This window comes from Budorcas taxicolor, chromosome 10, assembly GCF_023091745.1.
Source record: "Budorcas taxicolor isolate Tak-1 chromosome 10, Takin1.1, whole genome shotgun sequence".
NCBI classification, from domain to species: Eukaryota; Metazoa; Chordata; class Mammalia; order Artiodactyla; family Bovidae; genus Budorcas; species Budorcas taxicolor.
Window position 1 is genome coordinate 76,710,167 of NC_068919.1, and position 19,618 is coordinate 76,729,784.

A 19,618-nucleotide genomic window follows, 5' to 3' on the forward strand; every position below is an offset into this window, starting at 1 on the left:
TCCATGGGATTTTCCAGGCAAGAATACCGGAGTGGGTTGCCATTTCCTTCTCCGGGAGATCTTCCCGACCCAGGGATTGAACCTGGGTCTGCTGCATTGTAGGCAGATGCTTTACCGTCTGAGCCACCAGGGAAGTCAAAGGCCTGTTTAATCTGTGGTCTTAGCGCCATTGTGACCTCAGCCTGTAGCTAAAATCAGTCCAGTGCAACAGGAGTTTGAAGAAGAGCAGCACAAAAACGATGACTTAACTGAATGAACGGAACAAGAAGGCACATCTTTTCAAGAGGACCTTTTTTATTCTTGGAGTAGAAGTTTTCCTTCAAGATGACAAGTGCTTCAAACTCTCCAGAATCTTACTTATCTTCCAAAACAAGGTAAGTCTATGATGGAAGATGCTGAGTGGTAACTATCCAGGAGAGAGAAGACGGTCTCTATTATTAGTCCAGGATAAGGGAAAATATAGTGTCTTTTCCCACAGAAGTTCTAAATTAGATGACAACTACTTGAAGGAGTTAAATGAGGACTTAAAACTGAGGAAGCAGGAACTGCTGGAGATACTAAAACCTCTAGAAGACAAGAACAACCTGTTGTTCCAGAAGTTGATGTCTAACTTGGAGGAAAAACAAAGAAGGTATGTGTTCCCTTTTCAGGATTTCCTAGAAGGGGAAAGGCAGGATAACTGGATTTAGTGATGATTATTTACATTTTTAAAAAGGTTTAGTAGCTATAGTAAATCAACAAGAAAGTAACCACAAAATCAGAGTGGCAAGGAATCCTTTTTTCTTTTAGTAGAATTAAATATGACTCACCTCATCTCACAGGGCTACAGTTACAACGTTTCTTCCCAAAGAAAAGATAAGACACTTCAGTATCCTCCGTGTATCAGGGTCACACAGACAGCTGCCCATTCATGTTTGTGGAATCACCTTAGGAGGCATGACTGTGCTCTTCAAATGCCAAGCAGTGGAATGGCAATCATTTCTGAGCATCAAACTCCTCTGGATTAGGGTCTGGCCTTATTCTTAATAAATGTACTAGGCAATCGAGGTCTTAACTCTTTGCGAAGGCACTCACTGTTCTTGGAATCTACCAACTTTCTCTTTCCTGCCTAGTCCTAGGGAATCTCACCTTAATGTGTCTACCTTAGCAAAAGCACCTCATGGAGCTTGGACTTTTGGAAAGCAAAACAAAATTAAAAAATAAATAAATAAAATAAAAGCCAGAAGGCACAAAGTAAATAATAAAAAAAAAAAAAACTCAGGCAGAAAGCTGTGAGAAAAAAAGCCAGGCAGAAAATTGTGGTCAATCAACAGCTGCTTACAACCCAGAAACTTATCCCTCTCAGGGCAAGATAACACAAAGGCTTGCTTCTCCACTTATAATTAGAGAGGGGAAAGTACAAAGAGGGAAAAGTACAAAGAATATAAGCACAAGTTAATTAATGCCTTTGAAGAATATCCCCTCTTACAGTCTTGATATTTATTCAGATTTTGTCAAAAACTTTTTGATGGCTTGATTCTCCAGAGGCTACCATAAGGATATAAGTGAATTCCCCAGTTAACTCCAATGTTTTTATATAGAGAAGCAAAGCAGGGGAGAGGACAGGGAATGATTCTGAGATTTATCCTTAAGACAACAAGTTTCTCAACCTCCTTCCTCACAGAGGTGAAAAATGCCCCCTTTCTACTCCAAAAGTCATACAGCAAAACCTCATCTAGAAGGGTGGAGAGGAGTTTCACTAGCTCTTGAAGACCTAACTTTTGAGTGTTTTAGGGCACAGAATTCACTCCAGAGCACATACCTAAGATAAACGTCAATTAGGAATGAAATTGGAGAACTTTTATGTCCAGAAAGACTTCCACAGCTCCTATGATTTCAGCCCCCATCTCCCTCTCATGGTAGAATAGTTTCTGGCTGGTCACGGAATATTAGTATTTCTCTTTAGGAAGTATTATGTTTTTGCTATCTCTTTCTTCTTTCTAGTCTACAGATCATGAGGCAGATCATGGCAGGGAAGGGGAATGATGACTCCTCAGTCATTGAGCTCGTTAAGGAAGCAGAAGAGATGAAGCAGAATCTGGTAAGAGGTTGGAGGGCACTCCAGGGAATGGCCTTCTGAACATGGCTCTCAATTCCACAGCTTCAGACAGAGAGCTCATCTGCAGCACTGGTGCTCCAACACTCATAGGTCCTTTATCTAGGAAGTCCTGGTTGAACCAAAGGGAGTCAGATGAAACATTGGGAAGAATAAGGACTAGCTAGTAAAAATTCTATTTCTTTGACTTTTAGAAAAACTTTCCATCTAAAGATTAATGAGTACAAGCACATTCAGTTCAGTTTAGTTCAGTTCAGTCACTCAGTCGTGTCCGACTCTTTGCGACCTTCATGAATCACAGCACGCCAGGCCTCCCTGTCCATCACCAACTCCTGGAGTTTACCCAAAGTCATGTCCATCGAGTTGGTAATGCTCATCCTCTGTCGTCCCCTTCCTCCTCCTGCTCCCAATCCCTCCCAGCATCAGGTCTTTCCCAATGATAAGCACGTTAACCCCTCACATTTCAAAATAAATAGAACATACCAAAGTAAAAGGGAAGAGTGTGAGAGATTCTTTAAGATTTTTAAAAATCAACAACAAAGGATCTTAAAAATGAGAAATTAGGGGTCGGAGTCCCAGAGAAGCTGTCATATGATCAGGAAATGTGAAGTAGTGCAAGAGTGAGGAACTCATTACTATATTATTATACCACAATTACCGTAATTAAAGTTATTATTCCAAGTTGTTATTATTTTTTTATCATCATCATCAATCTCATCTCTCATGTTCCTGGGTTTGAGGCGAGGCTCATTTATTGCCTTCCTCTGTGGTTTATTATGCTGCTGCCCCCTGTTCACCCTATTAGTAATTTCTTCTAACTTTAATAAGACAAACAAATTTCTGTTTGTTTGGACTTTCCCCTCCAACAGGAGAGGAAAAACAAGATGCTTCGGAAGGAAATGGAGATGCTGTGGAACAAGGTATGTGTGTGTGCCTCTAAGGATCTCTTGGAAAAAGAGAAAATTCTCTTTTTCTGGTCCACATCCTCGCTTTTTCATGTCTCTGTTTCCACATGTGCCTTATTCCAATTCATTCTTTAATCTTTATTTTTAAAACTATTACGTCATGTTGCTCTTCTTATGAAAACCCTTTACAGTTATTCCTTATTATGGCATAGGCTGCCTCTTGCCACCTTTCCAGTCTCCTCTCAGAGAAGTGCCCCCCTCCCACACTGGCCTCCACATGTCAAGACCTTTCCTTGCTCAAAACTTCTGCCTTTGCTTTATCCCTGGGCTGTAATGCTGTTTTCTTATAGCTGACTCATTCTCATCCTCCAGGTCTCTGCTTAAACGTTACCTCCTCAGGGAAGCCCTCCTTATTTACTCCATCTGAAAAAGGGCATTACCCCACCCCTTACTTTCTATTCTACAGTTCTGTTCATGTCTTCCATAGCACTTTTTAGAAGTCCATTATTATTTTTTGTGTTATTATTATTTTGCTTGTCTCCCTGCCCTGCTCTGAAATACATGCTTCTCCACTATCTTGATAGCTTTGTTCATCTTGGAATCCCTAGCATTGTAGCACAATGCTTGGCACATAGCGGATGATCAATATATGGAAGTTGAATTAGTAAATACCTAGTTCTAATTCCCCTACAACTTTGCAACAGTCAAGACATGGTTTAATATAAAAATGTTATGGCCTTTTGATGGGAAACCAAGCAGGACAGAAATTCCTTCATGCACTTAGCCTTTGGGATTCAAGAGCTTTTTCACATATTATGAGACAGAATAGCAGATTGTCTTGTGCTATATGCAGGTGTGAGTGTGTCCTTGACAGCTTTTTCCATCTCACCTTTCCACAAATAAATGGAATACTATCAAGGCCTGTATCTTGTACTGAGATCTGCTCTTAGTGCTTAGTGGGAGCTACATATCAGTTCTATGAATTATAAGAAATTTTAGTTCCTGAGTTCTTGAATCCTAGTGACAAGAAATATGCCAGCACCCTTCCTCTGTCAAAATCCAGTTTCTCCAGAGCTCCCGAAAGACTTTGTATAAGGGATGTCCATATACCCAAGCTTATGGTTGACTTACTCTACTGATATTTTTAGGCAATGAGAAGTGGGGAGACAAGATCATCTGCCTAATGGTTAAGAACACAGACTTAAGGAGTCCAGGAGATCTGGTTTGAGTTCCAGCTCCATACTTCCCTACTTGAGTGACCCTAAACAAATGACTTAACCTCTCCAAGTCTTGGTCTTCTGATCTATAAAGTAGATCAGAAATAAAAACAGCCATGTTAGGATTAAATGAGAATGTTTGTAATGCGGTAGTATAAATAAGTAAAGGAGTAATTAGCTTACAATAGTGATTGGCATATGATAAAGGTTCAGTTAATAGTTTTTATCATTATAAAGTACACTCAAGAGACCAGATAGAAAGGTTCACTTCATTCTGAACCTCCTTTGGTAGTACACTTTTCATGTCAGACCCTGAGAGGTTGCTAAGTGGCAGTAATAAACCAGTTTTGCTGGCTTTCCAGTTGACCCATATTGGCTTTCCACTTCCTTCACAAAGTCCCACTAATTTAACTGTTTGCCAAAATGCCTCTCTACAGACATTCAACATGGAAGAATTCAGTGATGAAGAAAAAGTACTGCAAATAAAGAACAAAACAGACTTACAGGATGGAAAGGCAAGTAGACAGCATAGTACTTAGAATTTCAGAGTTGTTGATGCCACGCAGATGGAAACAGCCTGTTGACAATCCAGGCTAATTTGGGTAGACAGACAGGTAGGAGCTGGGCCTTAAGGGTATATTGGATTTACTGTCAGCTGAGACATTACATTTCTTTCCTGGGACCTCCTATTCCTTTAGCTCTCTTCTTTCCTCCCAGGCTCCCAAAACCCCCTCATCGTCTAGGAAGACCAAGAATGAACTGGAGATATTGTGTGCAGAGAAAGTGAAGGAAATAAGGAAGGTAGTATGATCTTTCTGGAAGTAGTGACTTTTAGAGCTGATAGATTAGAAATCTTTAAAGTAGCAATAGTCTGCCTAAACTGTGGTGTGCTCCTGAACAGATACAAAATTTTATGGGAGATTTGGTTCCCTTGGGATGCTACATTTGCGTCAGAGTGACATTGCAAGTTTCTTGTAAATTATGATAGTTAGGGCAAAGTAGGAAAAGCTATGCCAATAATGACAAATTTGAAATAGCTATGTGATGTCAAAATACTTGTTAATTTGTTTTTGAATGTATATTTAGAGATATCATGTTTCTGGCGACCATTCATTGATAGAAAATGATCCTATTCATTTAGCGTTCAGCTTTCGGAGACTAGGTTGTACAGGTGGGGCCAATTAAGAGGACTAAAGCAGTTGAAACCAATATATGAGTGAATCTATGACACCATAATTTTGCTATAAAGTCTTTGCAGCATTCTGAGAGAACTGATTTCTGATCTCAATTTACTTTGTCACCAGAGGCTCTTTCTCCCACCAGGAAAAGAAACAGAGGAAAATGGAATGGGTCAGGTATCAGGAACAAGCCAACATCATTCAGGTACAAAGTCTTCCAAGGCTGGACATGGGGTATAGTTCCATCTATGCAATATAGAAGCTTTTAGTTACTTTATGTTAAACCTGATCCCCTCATCTGGATTACCAACTGTCATGCTAAAAGAAATATTTTGTGGGAAGATAGCTGGAGAGATCTACCTCCAGCTCCACCTTGGGTATAGCACTTTTCCCCTATGATCTTGATTTTGCTCTATTTGAAATGGGAAAAGAATCACAAATACTTTCTCCCCACTTTTACAGACTGAGCATGATAGGATCATTTTAAGACTTATAAGTAAAAAGGATTCAGGTATTAGTGGATTTAGAGAACAATTCTATATGAGTAGTCTTGAAAAATGTTCTCTTGTAGAATGACTTTAATGGCAAAGTGATTGAGCTGAGAATCGAAGCCTTGAAGAACTACCAGAAGGCCAATGATCTGAAGTTATCACTGTACATACAGCAGAATTTTGAGCCAAAGCAAGCAGTTTTGAATCTTCCCAGACCCCAAGGTAAGTACAATATCATAGGTACATAATTTGAGGTTTGTTTTGTTTTCCACTGGAGAGTCCATTACTTATAAAGTGATAGCACAATGCCTGGCACACAGTAAGTTAGTCAGTAGTGTTTTAATAAAGATTATCACTATCATCATCATTATTATTACACTGAAGCTCTTATATCAACATTAAGATTCTTCTGGAGGAAATAAAATTTTCCTTTGTAAAGATTAAGTCATACATTGTGTACTTAGCATATGTAGAAGATACAGAGTTGACACCTGATAAAAATTAGTTTTTTCCTCACCACCTCTCCTTTCCTAGTAATTAGAGTAGTTTAATCTCACAAACCTTATTGGAATAGGCTCTGCTACTTCAGAATGGAAGACCAAAGAGACATCGGACAATGGTTGTGAGTTTCACCACTCCAGATATTCCTCTGGGAGTTTCAGCATTCCCCACCCCAAAGGATTTATGACATTGTTAGAGGAAATCATATAGGTTACCATAAGAAAATGAAGAAATGGGACTTCCCAGAAAGCCCATGGGTTTAGACTTCGCTGTCCTGATGCAGGCTGTGCAGATTCCATCCCTGGTGGGGAAGCCAAGGATTTGGCCACAAGGATTTTGGTTAAATCCCAAAACATAAAACAGAAGCAGTATTGTAACAAATTCAATAAAGACCTTAAAAATGGTCCACATTAAAAAAATATCTTTCAAAATAAATGAAGGAATGGTCCCTGAGGGGCAGGAAGAAAGGACACTTAAATTTTCATGGATCTATGAATGTGTAATTTTTAAAAAAGAGACATGCAATAAAAAAATCATGGCTAAGGGATGCCAATGTTTTAACAGTATTAATGTGTATATCTCTCATTTCTTCTCAATCTTATTCCCTAATGACTTGAATAGGTTATAAAATCATTTATAGCACAAAGATTAAATAAATGACTAAATCAAGGCAAAGTAAAAATAAGTTGAAGCCAGGTAAATACATGAAAATGTGTAATGAAATGCACAGTTGGTACAGGTAGGCTTCAAACTCGATTCTGAATTTCCCAGAAAAGGAAACATGGATTTATAGTGTCCACAAAATAAAAATAAACCAACCCCTCAGAAAAAATATAGCTTTTACTTTTACTGAAATGAGAGAAACTTCTCCAATCCTCATCATGGGGAGAGGACACTGTAATGTGTGTCATGTTAGCTAATGTCCTCAACAATATTTCTAAGATAAATTCAGAATCTCAATTTCTAAGACTGGTTCTTATCTACTCCTTGGCACAGTGTGATAAGAGATTATTGATTTGAATTTTTGTGTCAGTGATGAATCAGCTCACGAGGATTTGGTCCATGTCCATAGCACTCTGTTGAGCTGAATTGATCCATGTTTAAAAGTTAGAAAATGTAGAGACTGGAGGAATCTACCTGTCCTTCAGCCCATGTTCCATCCATATTTTTCTTTTAACTTTTGTTTTGATAAGAATTGGAAAGCAGAAAGCTTGAGGTTTTCCTTCTCCAATTAGAACCCGGAATACAACCAGAAGCAGTATAAAGTCATTAAAATGTGAATTAAAAAGATAGAGGAGGGGAGGGTGACGAGGGTGAGAGATCCATGTCTTATTTCGTTTACAATTAGCTGAAAGTCATCTCAAGGGATCCATAGAGTAAGGAGCCAAAAATCCTTTCGTTCTGGATTCAAATCAAGTCAATAGTCAATAAATAGTGAAGGGTTCCATTCAACATGATCACTTCAGAAGATTTTTTTTTCCCCTTGCTTTCAGAACCCTGAATCTTTGAACTCTGAACTAGAACAGCCCAGAGGTCAACATCTCCTTTCCTCTTCTCTCCTCTTAAGCTTCTGGAATACTAAGTGATAGGGCACTAAACTGTTCAATTATCACAAGTGCATGTAGCCCCAGGTATGTGTCCCCCATTTCTTGTGTGTTATTAATTTATGGATTGCACATGCATTGGATACTGATTGCAGGCCAGTTTTATTTTCTAAAACACATGCATACAAAATCTTTGAGTTTGTTTGAGACCAAGTAGATCTGAAATCTAAGTCCTAAATTTTGGTTATATTGATCTATTTATAGCCTAGGATTTAATTAATGAAAACAAAAGAAATACTAATTTTCTTCAATGAGGGATTTTTAAAGTAATTATATTAAGACATGATTACCCACCTGGAGAAGGAAATGGCAACCCACTCAGGGTATTCTTACCTGGGAAAGCCCATGGTAAGAGGAGCCCAGCAGACTAGAATCCATGGGGTCGCAAAAGTCAGACATAACTTAGGAACTAAGCCACCATCACCATGATTACCAACAGTGACACGATAGGGAGGAGGTTTGGTGGGTGCTCAGTGTTTCTCAACTTCTGTGTCACTTGAACTATTTTTTATCGTTTATTCAGTATTTGTATTGTTTATTCAGTATTTTCCTGTTTACATTGACTTCAATTTCTTAAATACCTTCCTTGAAAATAAAATTGTATTGCTGTTCTACATGAAAAAAGCCTAGTTTTCTATAATAAGTAAACATCATAAGTGAAAGTGAAATTGCTCAGTCGTGTCCGACTCTTTGTGACTCCCTGGACTGTAGCCTACCAGGCTCCTCCATCCATGGAATTTTGCAGGCAAGAGTACTGGAGTGGGTTGCCATTTCCTTCTCCAGGGGATCTCCCCAACCCAGGGATCAAACCCAGGTCTCCTGCACTGCAGGCAGACGCTTTACTATCTGAGCCACCAGGGAAGCCCAAACATCATAAGTATACAGAAAATAAAATTTTAGTATTCTAACAAGATACTGAGGCCTAAGGCCTCTTTTATCTTTATTAGGAAGTGAGATTGGAGAAGGCAATGGCAACCCACTCCAGTCCTCTTGCGTGGAAAATCCCATGGATGGAGGAGCCGTGGGCTGCAATCTATGGGGTCGCTAGGAGTCGGACATGACTGAGCGACTTGACTTTCACTTTTCACTTTCATGCACTGGAGAAGGAAATGGCAACCCACTCCAGTGTTCTTGCCTGGAGAATCCCAGGGACGGAGTGGGAACCTGGTGGGCTGCCGTCTATGGGGTCACATAGAGTTGGACAAGACTGAAGCGATTTAGCAGCAGCAGCAGCAGAAAGTGAGATTAGCAAGATGTAAACAGTTTTAAAGAAAACCACCAAATTGAAACTTTTCTTCTTGATGCCATCAGGGTTTCAACTTTGAAAGAATCGAAAAGGGGGTAGTTATCTCACTATGATTTATAGTATTTAATGTGTTCCAGCACCTCCTAAATTTATTGCAGTTGCCTCATAAAATCATCTCACTATCAGATTTTGGGAAATAGTAATTTAATGGGTAAAAGCACTGGATTTGAATTCAGATACATGACTTACAGGCCTTACTCTTAGGCTAACCAGTGAGATGACCTGAACCAGTCATTTTGTTTCAGTGTTTTTCTTTATCTAAAACAACCATAACACAGTACAGAGCAAGTTGAAAACATATAGTTTGTGTAATCCTCACAATGACTCTTTGAGGTAGGCATTACAGAGCAAGAAGCGGTTCAGAGAAGCCAGGTTTCTGACTCCATATCCAAATCTCACCTCCTAAAATATTCTGTAATTGACACTGTTCCAGTATATGACTTCTTATGACTCTTGCAGCTCTAAAGTCTATGATTTGGATGCAGGCCAATCACCTGTTTGATGTATAATCCTCCCAATAAAGAATCATACCCACAACATTCCTTTTTTCAGTAACAGAAATGCTAGTTTCAAGAGGTTGACAGATTTGTCATTCTACATTTATCCCAGTAGGTGGCACCAATCGCATCCCGGCCTCTAGCCCATAACCGGTGGTAATTCAGGAAACTTTAGGGAGCCATTGGTCTTCTATGGCCCTTAGACAAAATACACTACCCCTAAATATCAAATGAAAACATTTAAAAATCTGTTAGTGTTTCCCACCATGTTTCATGACACTGGGGTGTATTACTAGCAGCCTTGATTATACCATATTAAATTCAGTATTCTGCTGGCAATATCTGTAACTATCATTCCACTCCGTAAACTACAGGAGCCTTCATTCCAAAAACAGCCACTGTCCACTTCCTCCACAATCGCTGTCTAATTCTGTTTTTCTTTTCTACCACAGACAAATCAGGTGATTAGGACAAGGAATTAAAAAAATCAGGCAATTGTACAAGGTGGTGATTTTCTTGAAGTTGAAGTACTTAAAAGTGTTACTGGATAATGTTCCTCTTCCTCTAGTTTCAAAAGAATTGAACGTCACAAACCTGTGGTAAAGAATGGATGGAATGGAATTTTGGACACACCTTCCAGCAAATCAGGGTACAGGCCCTTCTGTTACAGGCATTTCCAAGCAGAGGGAGGGTTTTATTTTCCCTCACTGCTCCTGGCCAAGAATTCCTCCTCCCACATCAACTGTCCTGTGTGCCGGTTGGCTGCGTCACAGTGGTGTGATCGACTTGGTTGGCAAAATACAATCCTCTGTTAATACTGACTTTGTTACACTTCAAGCAACCCCTCTTTGTAAATTCCCTTGAGGCCCAGGTCGCAGCATTAGCATTGTCAGTCTCATCTGCTTAGCATATTGCATCTCCTAGTTTTACAGAAAAGAAAAGCATTTTATAGCCTGGGTGAAGTTTTACCTTTTGGTCTCACCAGAAATGAGTCACATTTGAAGGGATTTACTTCCAGACCAGTTGTAAAAAGACAGTTTGACCCAGAGTATATGGCAGCTCTGCCCAGGTTTCTGTAGAGTCAAGAAAGCAGTTCTTGGCCTTTGGCAGTCACCTGTTTTAAGAGAGCTCAGGCATGTAACCATCTTTAAATTCAGCTGAGTTTCCCATCACACCTGCTGGTGATCAAAAAAGAGCTTTATCTTCGGTCATAACAGGACTGGCTATAAAACACTCGATTCTGACACCCTTGGTTTTCTCTCCTCCCCAACACCCCCCCCCCCCCAGCTCCCTCCCCAACTTTTCACATTTCCTTGAGCTCTTTAAAGAAGCTGAAGGTTGTATGTGAATATTTTGCTCCTCTTATAAATTCAGATGAAAGCCCAGTGCGGTGGGAAGTGAATACTCTTGAGACTTTATTAATTCTGTAACTCCCTCTGTTCTGAAAGCAAGTCTTTCTCCCCAGCTTTAACCTTTACTTCACTTTAGCATTACTCTTCCTGATGGCCAAAATACTCTCCCGCAGGTGCTGCGAAAGGAAAATAGTAGTGTTAAGCTAAAATTCTAAAAGGCAGGGATAGAAACCCACAGCTACCTCAAACCTGGGTCCTTGATAAATAGCATTGCTCTCAAATACAGGTTTTTTTAAAGCTTTGCTGCAACTTGAACCTTTTCAATGTCAGCGTTAGGTTCATGGTATTAGTAGGTCATGAAGTTAATTTCTAAACTAGATCATTCTTTCACTTCCTATAAAACCCCACAGAAGTCCAGGGGAGAACAGACGTCATCTTTCCTAAACATAAATTTTGAAGGTTGAAAAAAATGTAAGCCGTACTGTTATTAATATTATTATTTCTTCAATGAATGACAGTAGATTGTAAACTTTTTTTGCATCACACACTCAGGAGAACAACAGGTTGTCTAGAAAAGGGTTGTCATACTTAGCTAATAGAAAGAAGATGTCCAGTTAAGTGTAAACTGCAGATAAACAATACCTTTTAATTTAAATATGTTCCGAGTGTTGCATGGGACATACTTATACTAAAAATTATTTGGTGTTTATTGAAATTCACATTTAACTGGGTATCCTGTATTTCAGTCTGGCAACCCTCACCTAGGACAGACTCACCACAGAGCCTGTTTAGCCCTACAATTGTCCCTTTTCCCCCTTTTCATTGTCTCCCGTGTCCCTTCCTCTCCGTCTGGGCCTGTCTTTTTTTCTGCCTCCTCTTTCTCATCTCCACCCCAGCCTTTATCTTTTGTTTGTTCTCTGCTGTCCACAGTTGGCCATTTTTGAGGAGTATGTATCTGGGTTATCAGAGGGTACACAGATATGTACATGAGTTATCATCTCATTTTGTTATTTAAAGGAGGGGTTGGAGGAGATGGATACATGTATATGTAAGAATGAGTCCCTTCACTGTTCATCTGAAATTACCACAGCATTGTTAATCGACTATACCCCAATACAAAATAAAAAGTTAAAGAAAAAAGTTGTATTGGAAGTATCCTTTTTAGGCTCTCAAAATAAAATTGTTTTTATTTGATGTAATCCTCAAATGATTTTTTTTCCCTGTGGGACATGAGCTTTCAAGAGAAAAAAAAAAAAAGATTTGCCACTTCTACTTTAAAAATATTGCTTGATGAAGTTATTTTCTAAAACATCAATTAAAAAATCCTTATCAACGCCAATACCAGAGTCAGTCCTACAATGATACGATACTGTGCTGAATGCTAACAGACTTGCAACTAAAAATAAAACTAGGGTTTTTTTTGACTCAAAGAAAGCTCTCATTTTCCTAATTTTCCCCATCAGGTACCATGGACACTACAACGATGAACGGAGCAACTACCTGCAAAAATGAATCTAATGAGGTGAGAATTTGGTTTTTGAAGTCATTTTAAAGGCTTGAATAGACAGTAGGTATAGAATTTTGGAATGTGTTTGTTAATGTACATTTTAATTTAATATTTGCATGGGATTTGCAAAGTGAGTACCAGGAAACTTGGGGTTTTAGCTGTCTTTTTTTTTTTCTTCTGTTTTTTCCTGTCTTAGAGAATTCTGGGATCAAAGACCTACACAGAACAACAAAGAGCTAAAGGAAGTCAGTTTGATGATGCAAGAGGGAGGCTCTTTTTTCTGAGGTCAAGGCCAGATGAAGTGCTGAAGGATTAGAAGGCTTTCACTCCATTTGCTTTGGATAGATTTAAAGACGAGGCACAGCCATTTGTGTTAATTAAAATCTTTCCAACCTTTGTTTTAGTGCTGTTTTCACTCTCTTTCTCCTCCAAAATGGGTGGAAATGCTAGTTAGATGCTTGGCCTTATGCATGTCATAAATTTAGTCATTTAGAATAAACAGCCTCTGATTATTTTGATAGCTTTTGATTTTTGAAATGACTAGATCCAAACCACATTGTATGTTGTTAACAAATCCATAAAAAGCTGCTGCTCTCCGTCTCTCAGGGCTTCCTGTGGTGCCTCAGGGGTAAAGAATCTGCTTGCCAATGCAGAAGACACAGGTTTGATTCCTGGGTTGGCAAGATCCTCTGGAGAAGGAAATAAAGCCCACTCCAGTATTCTTGCCTGAGAAATCCCATGGACAAGAATTAGTGACAAGAACTGGACAAAATTTAGTGAAAAAACAAGAACAACTCGACCTCTGAAGTGTTTAATTCTGGGCAGATCCTCCACTGACAAATGAGCCAAAGTAGTTACAAACTAAAGAAATAATATTCCATTAACTCCTCTTACTCTCTCATCCATTTGCCCTGTTGATACTGCTTCCTACCTTCCTGGTACCACTGTTTTTGTTCAGGTTCTTTTTCCTGCCTGGATTACCAGAGCCTCTAATTTGGTTTCCTTGCTTGGTTTCCAACCCTTCTAATTAACCTTCCACAGCACCACCAAAACTATCTTTTCTAAAAGAGAAATGAGATCATGTCACATTCCTACTGATTTCCCCTTGACATTAAAGTTCAAAACTCCCTTACAAACCACATAATGATCTACCTTCTACCTACACCCCCAGCCTCGTCTTCTACTGTAACCCTCTGCCCTGATACATCTACACTGAGCTATACAGAACAGGTTGCGGTTCCCCTGATGCTCCATGAGTTCTATTATCTCCATGCCTCCGCACAAAGTTGTTTCTCTGCCTGAAAGAGTCTTCTCTTCTTGTCTGCTTGACCACTGCCTACTGATCCTAAGGGCCAAGTTTGGTACCCTTGTTCTTTTCCAGTAATTCTCAGTCCTAGTTGTGTTTCAGAAGATCCTTGGGAGCTTTTAAAAACACCAATTCACCAAGCCCCTCTCCAGGTCATTTAAATTATGATCTCTGAGAGGGAGGGCAAAAAAGCATCTGCATTTTTTAAAAGCTCCCTAGGAAATTCTAAGGTGCAGTCAGGTTTGAGAATTATGGTTCAGGCTGTCTTACCTCTATCATAGCACTTACGAAACGATGTTGCAATTATTTACCTAGCCATTGATTTCCCTAACTAAATTGTGAGCTCTTTGAGGCCCTGGACTGTCTTCTTCATCTTTTCATTTTGATCACATAACAGTACCTGGGATTTGATAGAGCCTCGGATATTGCAAAAGACCACAGAAAGTTAACTGTAAAGTCCCAGGTCTCTTGACACTCTGTGTGTCAGTATAATACCACTGGATCATATTGTAGTCCCTGAGATCTTCAGATCTTTTCTTTAATTAAATTGTCATTAATTTCCTATCTCATGTCAGTGCGAAGAAAGTTGACTTGTTACAAAACACTTCATGACCTGTAGGAATCCTCATATGGTATAATGAGTAAAGTAAGCCAACCAACTAAAAATCTTCCCTCTCCCAAGGTCAATTTAAATTTTTAAAGGTCGCTCGAAAAGGTGGATTTTTTAAAAATCTGTTTTCAGACTGGAAAACTTTTCACAAAATCATAGAATTTGGGCATTAGATGGAACCTAAAATAAGTATGGGCTTCCCTGACAACTCAGTTGGTAAAGAATCCACCTGCAGTGCAGGAGACCCTGGTTCCATTCCTGGGTCAGGAAGATCTGCTGGAGAAGGGATAGCCTACCCACTCCGGTATTCTTGGGCTTCCCTTGTGGCTCAGCTGATAAAGAATCCACCTGCAATGCAGGAGACCTGGATTGGGAAGATTCCCCAGAGAAGAGAAAGGCTACCCACTCCAGTATTCTGGCCTGGAGAATTCCATGGACTGCATAGAGTCACAAAGAATAAAAGAAGTATAAATAACTCTCCATCACTTTTCAGAAGATACTGAAGTTCAGATATGTTGAAAGAGTGTTCAAGGCCCACAGTTAACTGAGGCTATTAACAGTTAAGCTAATTACCAGAGCCTGGTATTATTACTGCCAATTCCAACTTAACTCCTATCTTTCCTCTCTTGACCACAAAAATAAGAGGCTCTTCAGTTCTATCAACTGAAAGTGAAAGTCACTCAGTTCTGTCCGACTCTTTGCAACCCCATGGACTATATAGTCCATGGAATTCTCCAGGGCAGAATAATGGAGTGGGTAGCTTTTCCTTTCTCCAGGGGATCTTCCTGACCCAGGAGAATCCTCTTGCAATGCAGGAAACCCCGGTTCAACTCCTGGGTCCGGAAGATCCTCTGGAGAAAGGGATAGGCTACCCACCCCAGTACTCCTCGTGGCTCAGTTGGTAAAGAAATCACCTTTACAGTCCATGGGGTCTATACAGTCCATGGAGTTGCAAAGGGTTGGACACGACTGAGCGACTTTCACTTTTTCTGTCAACTGAGTTAGCTGAGTATATAATCTACATTCTGTTTCAAGAAAGCCACCTCTCTTCTCATTTGGACCCTCTGTACTTTAGCAAAAGTCCTGAAAGATTTTCCAAGCCAATTGGGTTACACAGAGCAATAAGAACAAAAATCAGGAATATAAAATCTGATTGAACCACTGAGTACCTTTGATAAGTCATTTAATCTCAAGGTCTTAGATTCCCATTTTAAAAGTTGAATTAAAAGAACACCATTCAAATGTTTTAAAATCATGTTTTTTGTCTGTTTGTTTTTACCATGAAATGAGTTTGGACGAGTATATGACCTTCCCCCCACCAACACCTTTTTTTCCCTGTTAAACAAAGCATGAAGTAAACAATTCACTCGCTAACAGAGATGTACAACTTCTTAACAAATGAAACCATTTGCTATCTCTAAACTATTGAAATCGTATGTTCATTATTATTAGGCTTATCGCTTTTACCTCAAATGCTCCAAATCTTTCAGTTTCTTCAAAACTCAGAACTGAAACGTTATAGCCCTTTTTTCTACTGTCTTCAAGACTTCACATTGGATTTTGACTTTCACTTGTATGGCAGTGCAGTGTTATCAATTAGATTGGCTGGCTATGCCTGGGTATCTGCATTTTGGTAAGTTCAAAACATGGATCTCAGCTTTGTGGGTACAAATTTATTTGGTCAACTTACCCAACAGATCAAAAACTCATTCAAGATACCCAACATCCCAAGAAAAACATTGATAAATCCAATATTGGACATTCGTGGTGGCTCAGATGATAAAGAATATGCTTGTAATGCAGGAGACCCAGGTTTGATCCCTGAGTTGGGAAGATCCCCTGGAGAAGGGAATGGCTACCCACTCCAGTATTCTTGCCTGGAGAATTCCATGGACAGAGGAGCCTGGAGTACTATAGTAGGCTACAGTCCATGGGGTCACAAAGGGTCTGACAAAACTGAGTGACTTTCACTAGTTTCAATCACAAAGAGGGCTATACCTCCTAATATGGTTGAAATATGCCTGAATTTAGGGCATTCCCACCTCAGAATCAAATTGTTAGGGAAACTGAATTAGTAATCAGAAAATATTGATGGCACTGAAACATTAACACTTTTATTTATATTCATAATATTCCAGTTATGCTTCTTGGAGAATAAAACTCCTGATACTCTTGACTGTACTTAGGAGATATGTTTCCATTTTAAGTTCAGCTGAGGAAAACTCTATCCCCGTCAGCAAAATGTTTAATAACCATAATCTTGGGTAGTACTATTTTTGTGGCTTATCTCATTTCTTCTACCTTGACAATCTAGCTATTCAAAGAATATTTGCTAACATTTCACCCTCAAAAGTTGCCTTTTTGCAATGACCACAAAGTGATTAGTAATGTTTGTCACACTTCTTTCCTAAATGAAATAAGGTCGGCAACAGTCTGCGATTTTCATCTTTAGTCCAGAATTGCAGTCATCAAAGAGGGTAAGTGATAGTATGCAACATTTCACCATACACTATTCAATCCAGGCAGAAAAATTCAGTTTTAGCATTGTTTGTGTGAACTCTGGCCATGTGGGTGGTGTCTCCTTTTACAAACAGAGGCTTCTGCAAGCTGTTACAAGCCAAGGCAAATTTCTAACAGCCCCACTGGTACCTTGGGAGGAGCCTGCATTGCTAGCAATTCCAAGTCCTTACTGCTTCATGTGTTCTGAATTTAGTCATCAAATATTAGGAAATGGGAAGAAAACAAGATTCTGTGTTGAAAAGGGATACTTTCTCTGTACCCAATCAATCCCACAGCAGGAGATACACAGGCAGATAAATATGAAATGTAATTATTACATGGTAAAATGAGATTTTTCAGGACAACTGAAAAATCCATCATTTCTGCTTCCTCCACCAATTCATTTATGCTTGCTAACATTTCAAATTCTACTTTAGTTTCATTTTAAGCTAAAATACTGTACAAACATTCCTATCAACCATATTTCCTTCAATTATTACTCCAATTATTAGCTTGGGAGAAAATGAGGCTCCTTAGGTTAACAAAATTATTTTTTTGTTGTCTTTATAGAGACAAAATTATTTTCCTAGGGCAGTTGGGCTCTGATTACATTGAAACCAATTAATAATAATTTAAGAAATTCATGATAAATTTGATTTTTTTTAAAAGCTCACTTAAACTCAATCCATGTTGGTGGTTAGCTTTGGGACTACTTTTTCTTTACTTATGTATTATTGTTGTTCAGTCACTAAGTCATGTCTGACCCTTTGCTACCCCATGGACTGCAGCATGCCAATCTTCCCTGTCCTTCACTGTCTCCGAGTTTGCTTAAACTCATGTCCATTGAATGAGTGATGCCATCCAACCATCTTATTCTCTGTCACCTCCTTCTCTTCCTGCCCTCAATCTTTCCCAGTATCAGGGTCTTTTCCAATGAGTCGACTCTTCACATCAGGCGACCAAAGAATTGGAGCTTCAGCTTCAGCACTAGTCCTTCTAATGAATATTCAGGACTGATTTCCTTTTGGATTGATTGGTTTGATCTCCTTGCTTCCCAAGGGACTCTCAAGAGTCTTCTCCAGCACCACAGTTTGAAAGCATCAATTCTCCAGCATTCAGCCTTCCTTATGGTTCAACTCTCACATCCATACATGACTACTGGAAAAACCATAGCTTTGACTCTACAGATCTTTGTTGGCAAAGTTGTGTCTGCTTTTTAATATCCAGTCTAGGTTTGTTAAAACTTTTCTTTCAAGGAACAAGCGTGTTTTAATTTCATGGCTGCAGTCACCATACACAGGGATTCTGAAGCCCAAGAAAAGAAAATCTGTCAGTGTTTCCACTTTTTTCCCACCTATTTGCCATGATTCACTTTTTGGAATGCTGAGTTTTAACCCAGCTTTTTCACTCTCCTCTTTCACCTTCATCTTTAATTCCTCTTCACTTTCTGCCATTACAGTGGTATCATCTGCATATCTGAGGTGCTGATATTTTCCCTGGCAATCTTGATTCCAGCCTGTGCTTCATCCAGCCTGGCATTTTGCATGATATACTCTGCATAAAAGTTAAGTAAGCAAGGTGACAATATACAGCCTCGACATACTCCCTTCCCAATTTTGAACCAGTCTGTTGCTACATGCCCAGTTCTAACTGTTGCTTCTTGACCTGCCTTCAGGTTTCTCAGGAGATAAGGTGGTTTGGTATTCCTATCTTTTTAAGAATTTTGCACAGTTTGTTGTGATCCACGCAGTCAAAGTCTTTAGCGTAGTCAATGAAACTGAAGTAGATATTTTTCTGGGATTCCCTTGCTTGCTCTATGATCCAAGGGATGTTGGCAATTTGATCTCTGGTTCCTCTACATTTTCTAAATCCACCTTGTACATCTGGGATTTCTTGGTTCATGTACTGCTGAAGCCTATCTTACAGGATTTTGAGCATTACCTTGCTAGCACGTGAAATGCATACTTGTGTATACTAGATCCTAAAAACTGAAAGCCTTGTAGATTGAGCCCTTCTATGAAATCAAATAGTTTCTGGACACTTAATGTTACTTTTTCATTTAACAAATCCCATTCTCCATTTCCTTATCTAATAATTCCTTCCTTTTCTAGCAAATACTGTCCTCCTCCCCTTTCATCTACACTTTCTTTGAATTGAGGGAGAAAAACCAGTGCTTTCTTTAGAAATAAAAATGTGTTTCTGGTTTCCTCCTTTTATCAGGTAAGCAGCCATGTAAATAAGTAGTGACCTTGTACATTTGTAAATTGGCAGGACACACAGGGAAGCGCTTCTCTATCTTCTGAATATTAACATGAAAAATTGTGGGTTGTATCAAAGGTATAAATTAGAGTCCTCATTAAAGATTAAAATCTATAGTAATGATAGAGAACAATAAGAGGTTTTCAGAGTGTGTGGTTATGCATTTACTTTCTCAACAGTTCTGCTAATTCAGATACTTAAATGGAAGTACAGAACTTTTCAAGTTTTCATCACCAGAAATAATTTTAATTCTCAGCTGATATCTTAGTGTAAGTCCTTTCTGATTAACCT

The 19,618-nt window shown here is 39.1% G+C and overlaps 1 protein-coding gene across 1 annotated transcript; it reads left to right on the forward strand.

Moving 5' to 3' along the window:
• Positions 1–324: 324 nt before the first annotated feature.
• CCDC196 (coiled-coil domain containing 196) lies at positions 325–12,969 on the forward strand. Its single transcript, XM_052647282.1, has 10 exons — positions 325–374; positions 479–631; positions 1,984–2,080; positions 2,965–3,015; positions 4,655–4,732; positions 4,935–5,018; positions 5,541–5,600; positions 5,967–6,108; positions 12,610–12,668; positions 12,850–12,969. The coding sequence occupies exons 1-10, from the start codon at positions 325–327 to the stop codon at positions 12,967–12,969; spliced, it is 894 nt and encodes a 297-aa protein (XP_052503242.1).
• Positions 12,970–19,618: the final 6,649 nt, after the last annotated feature.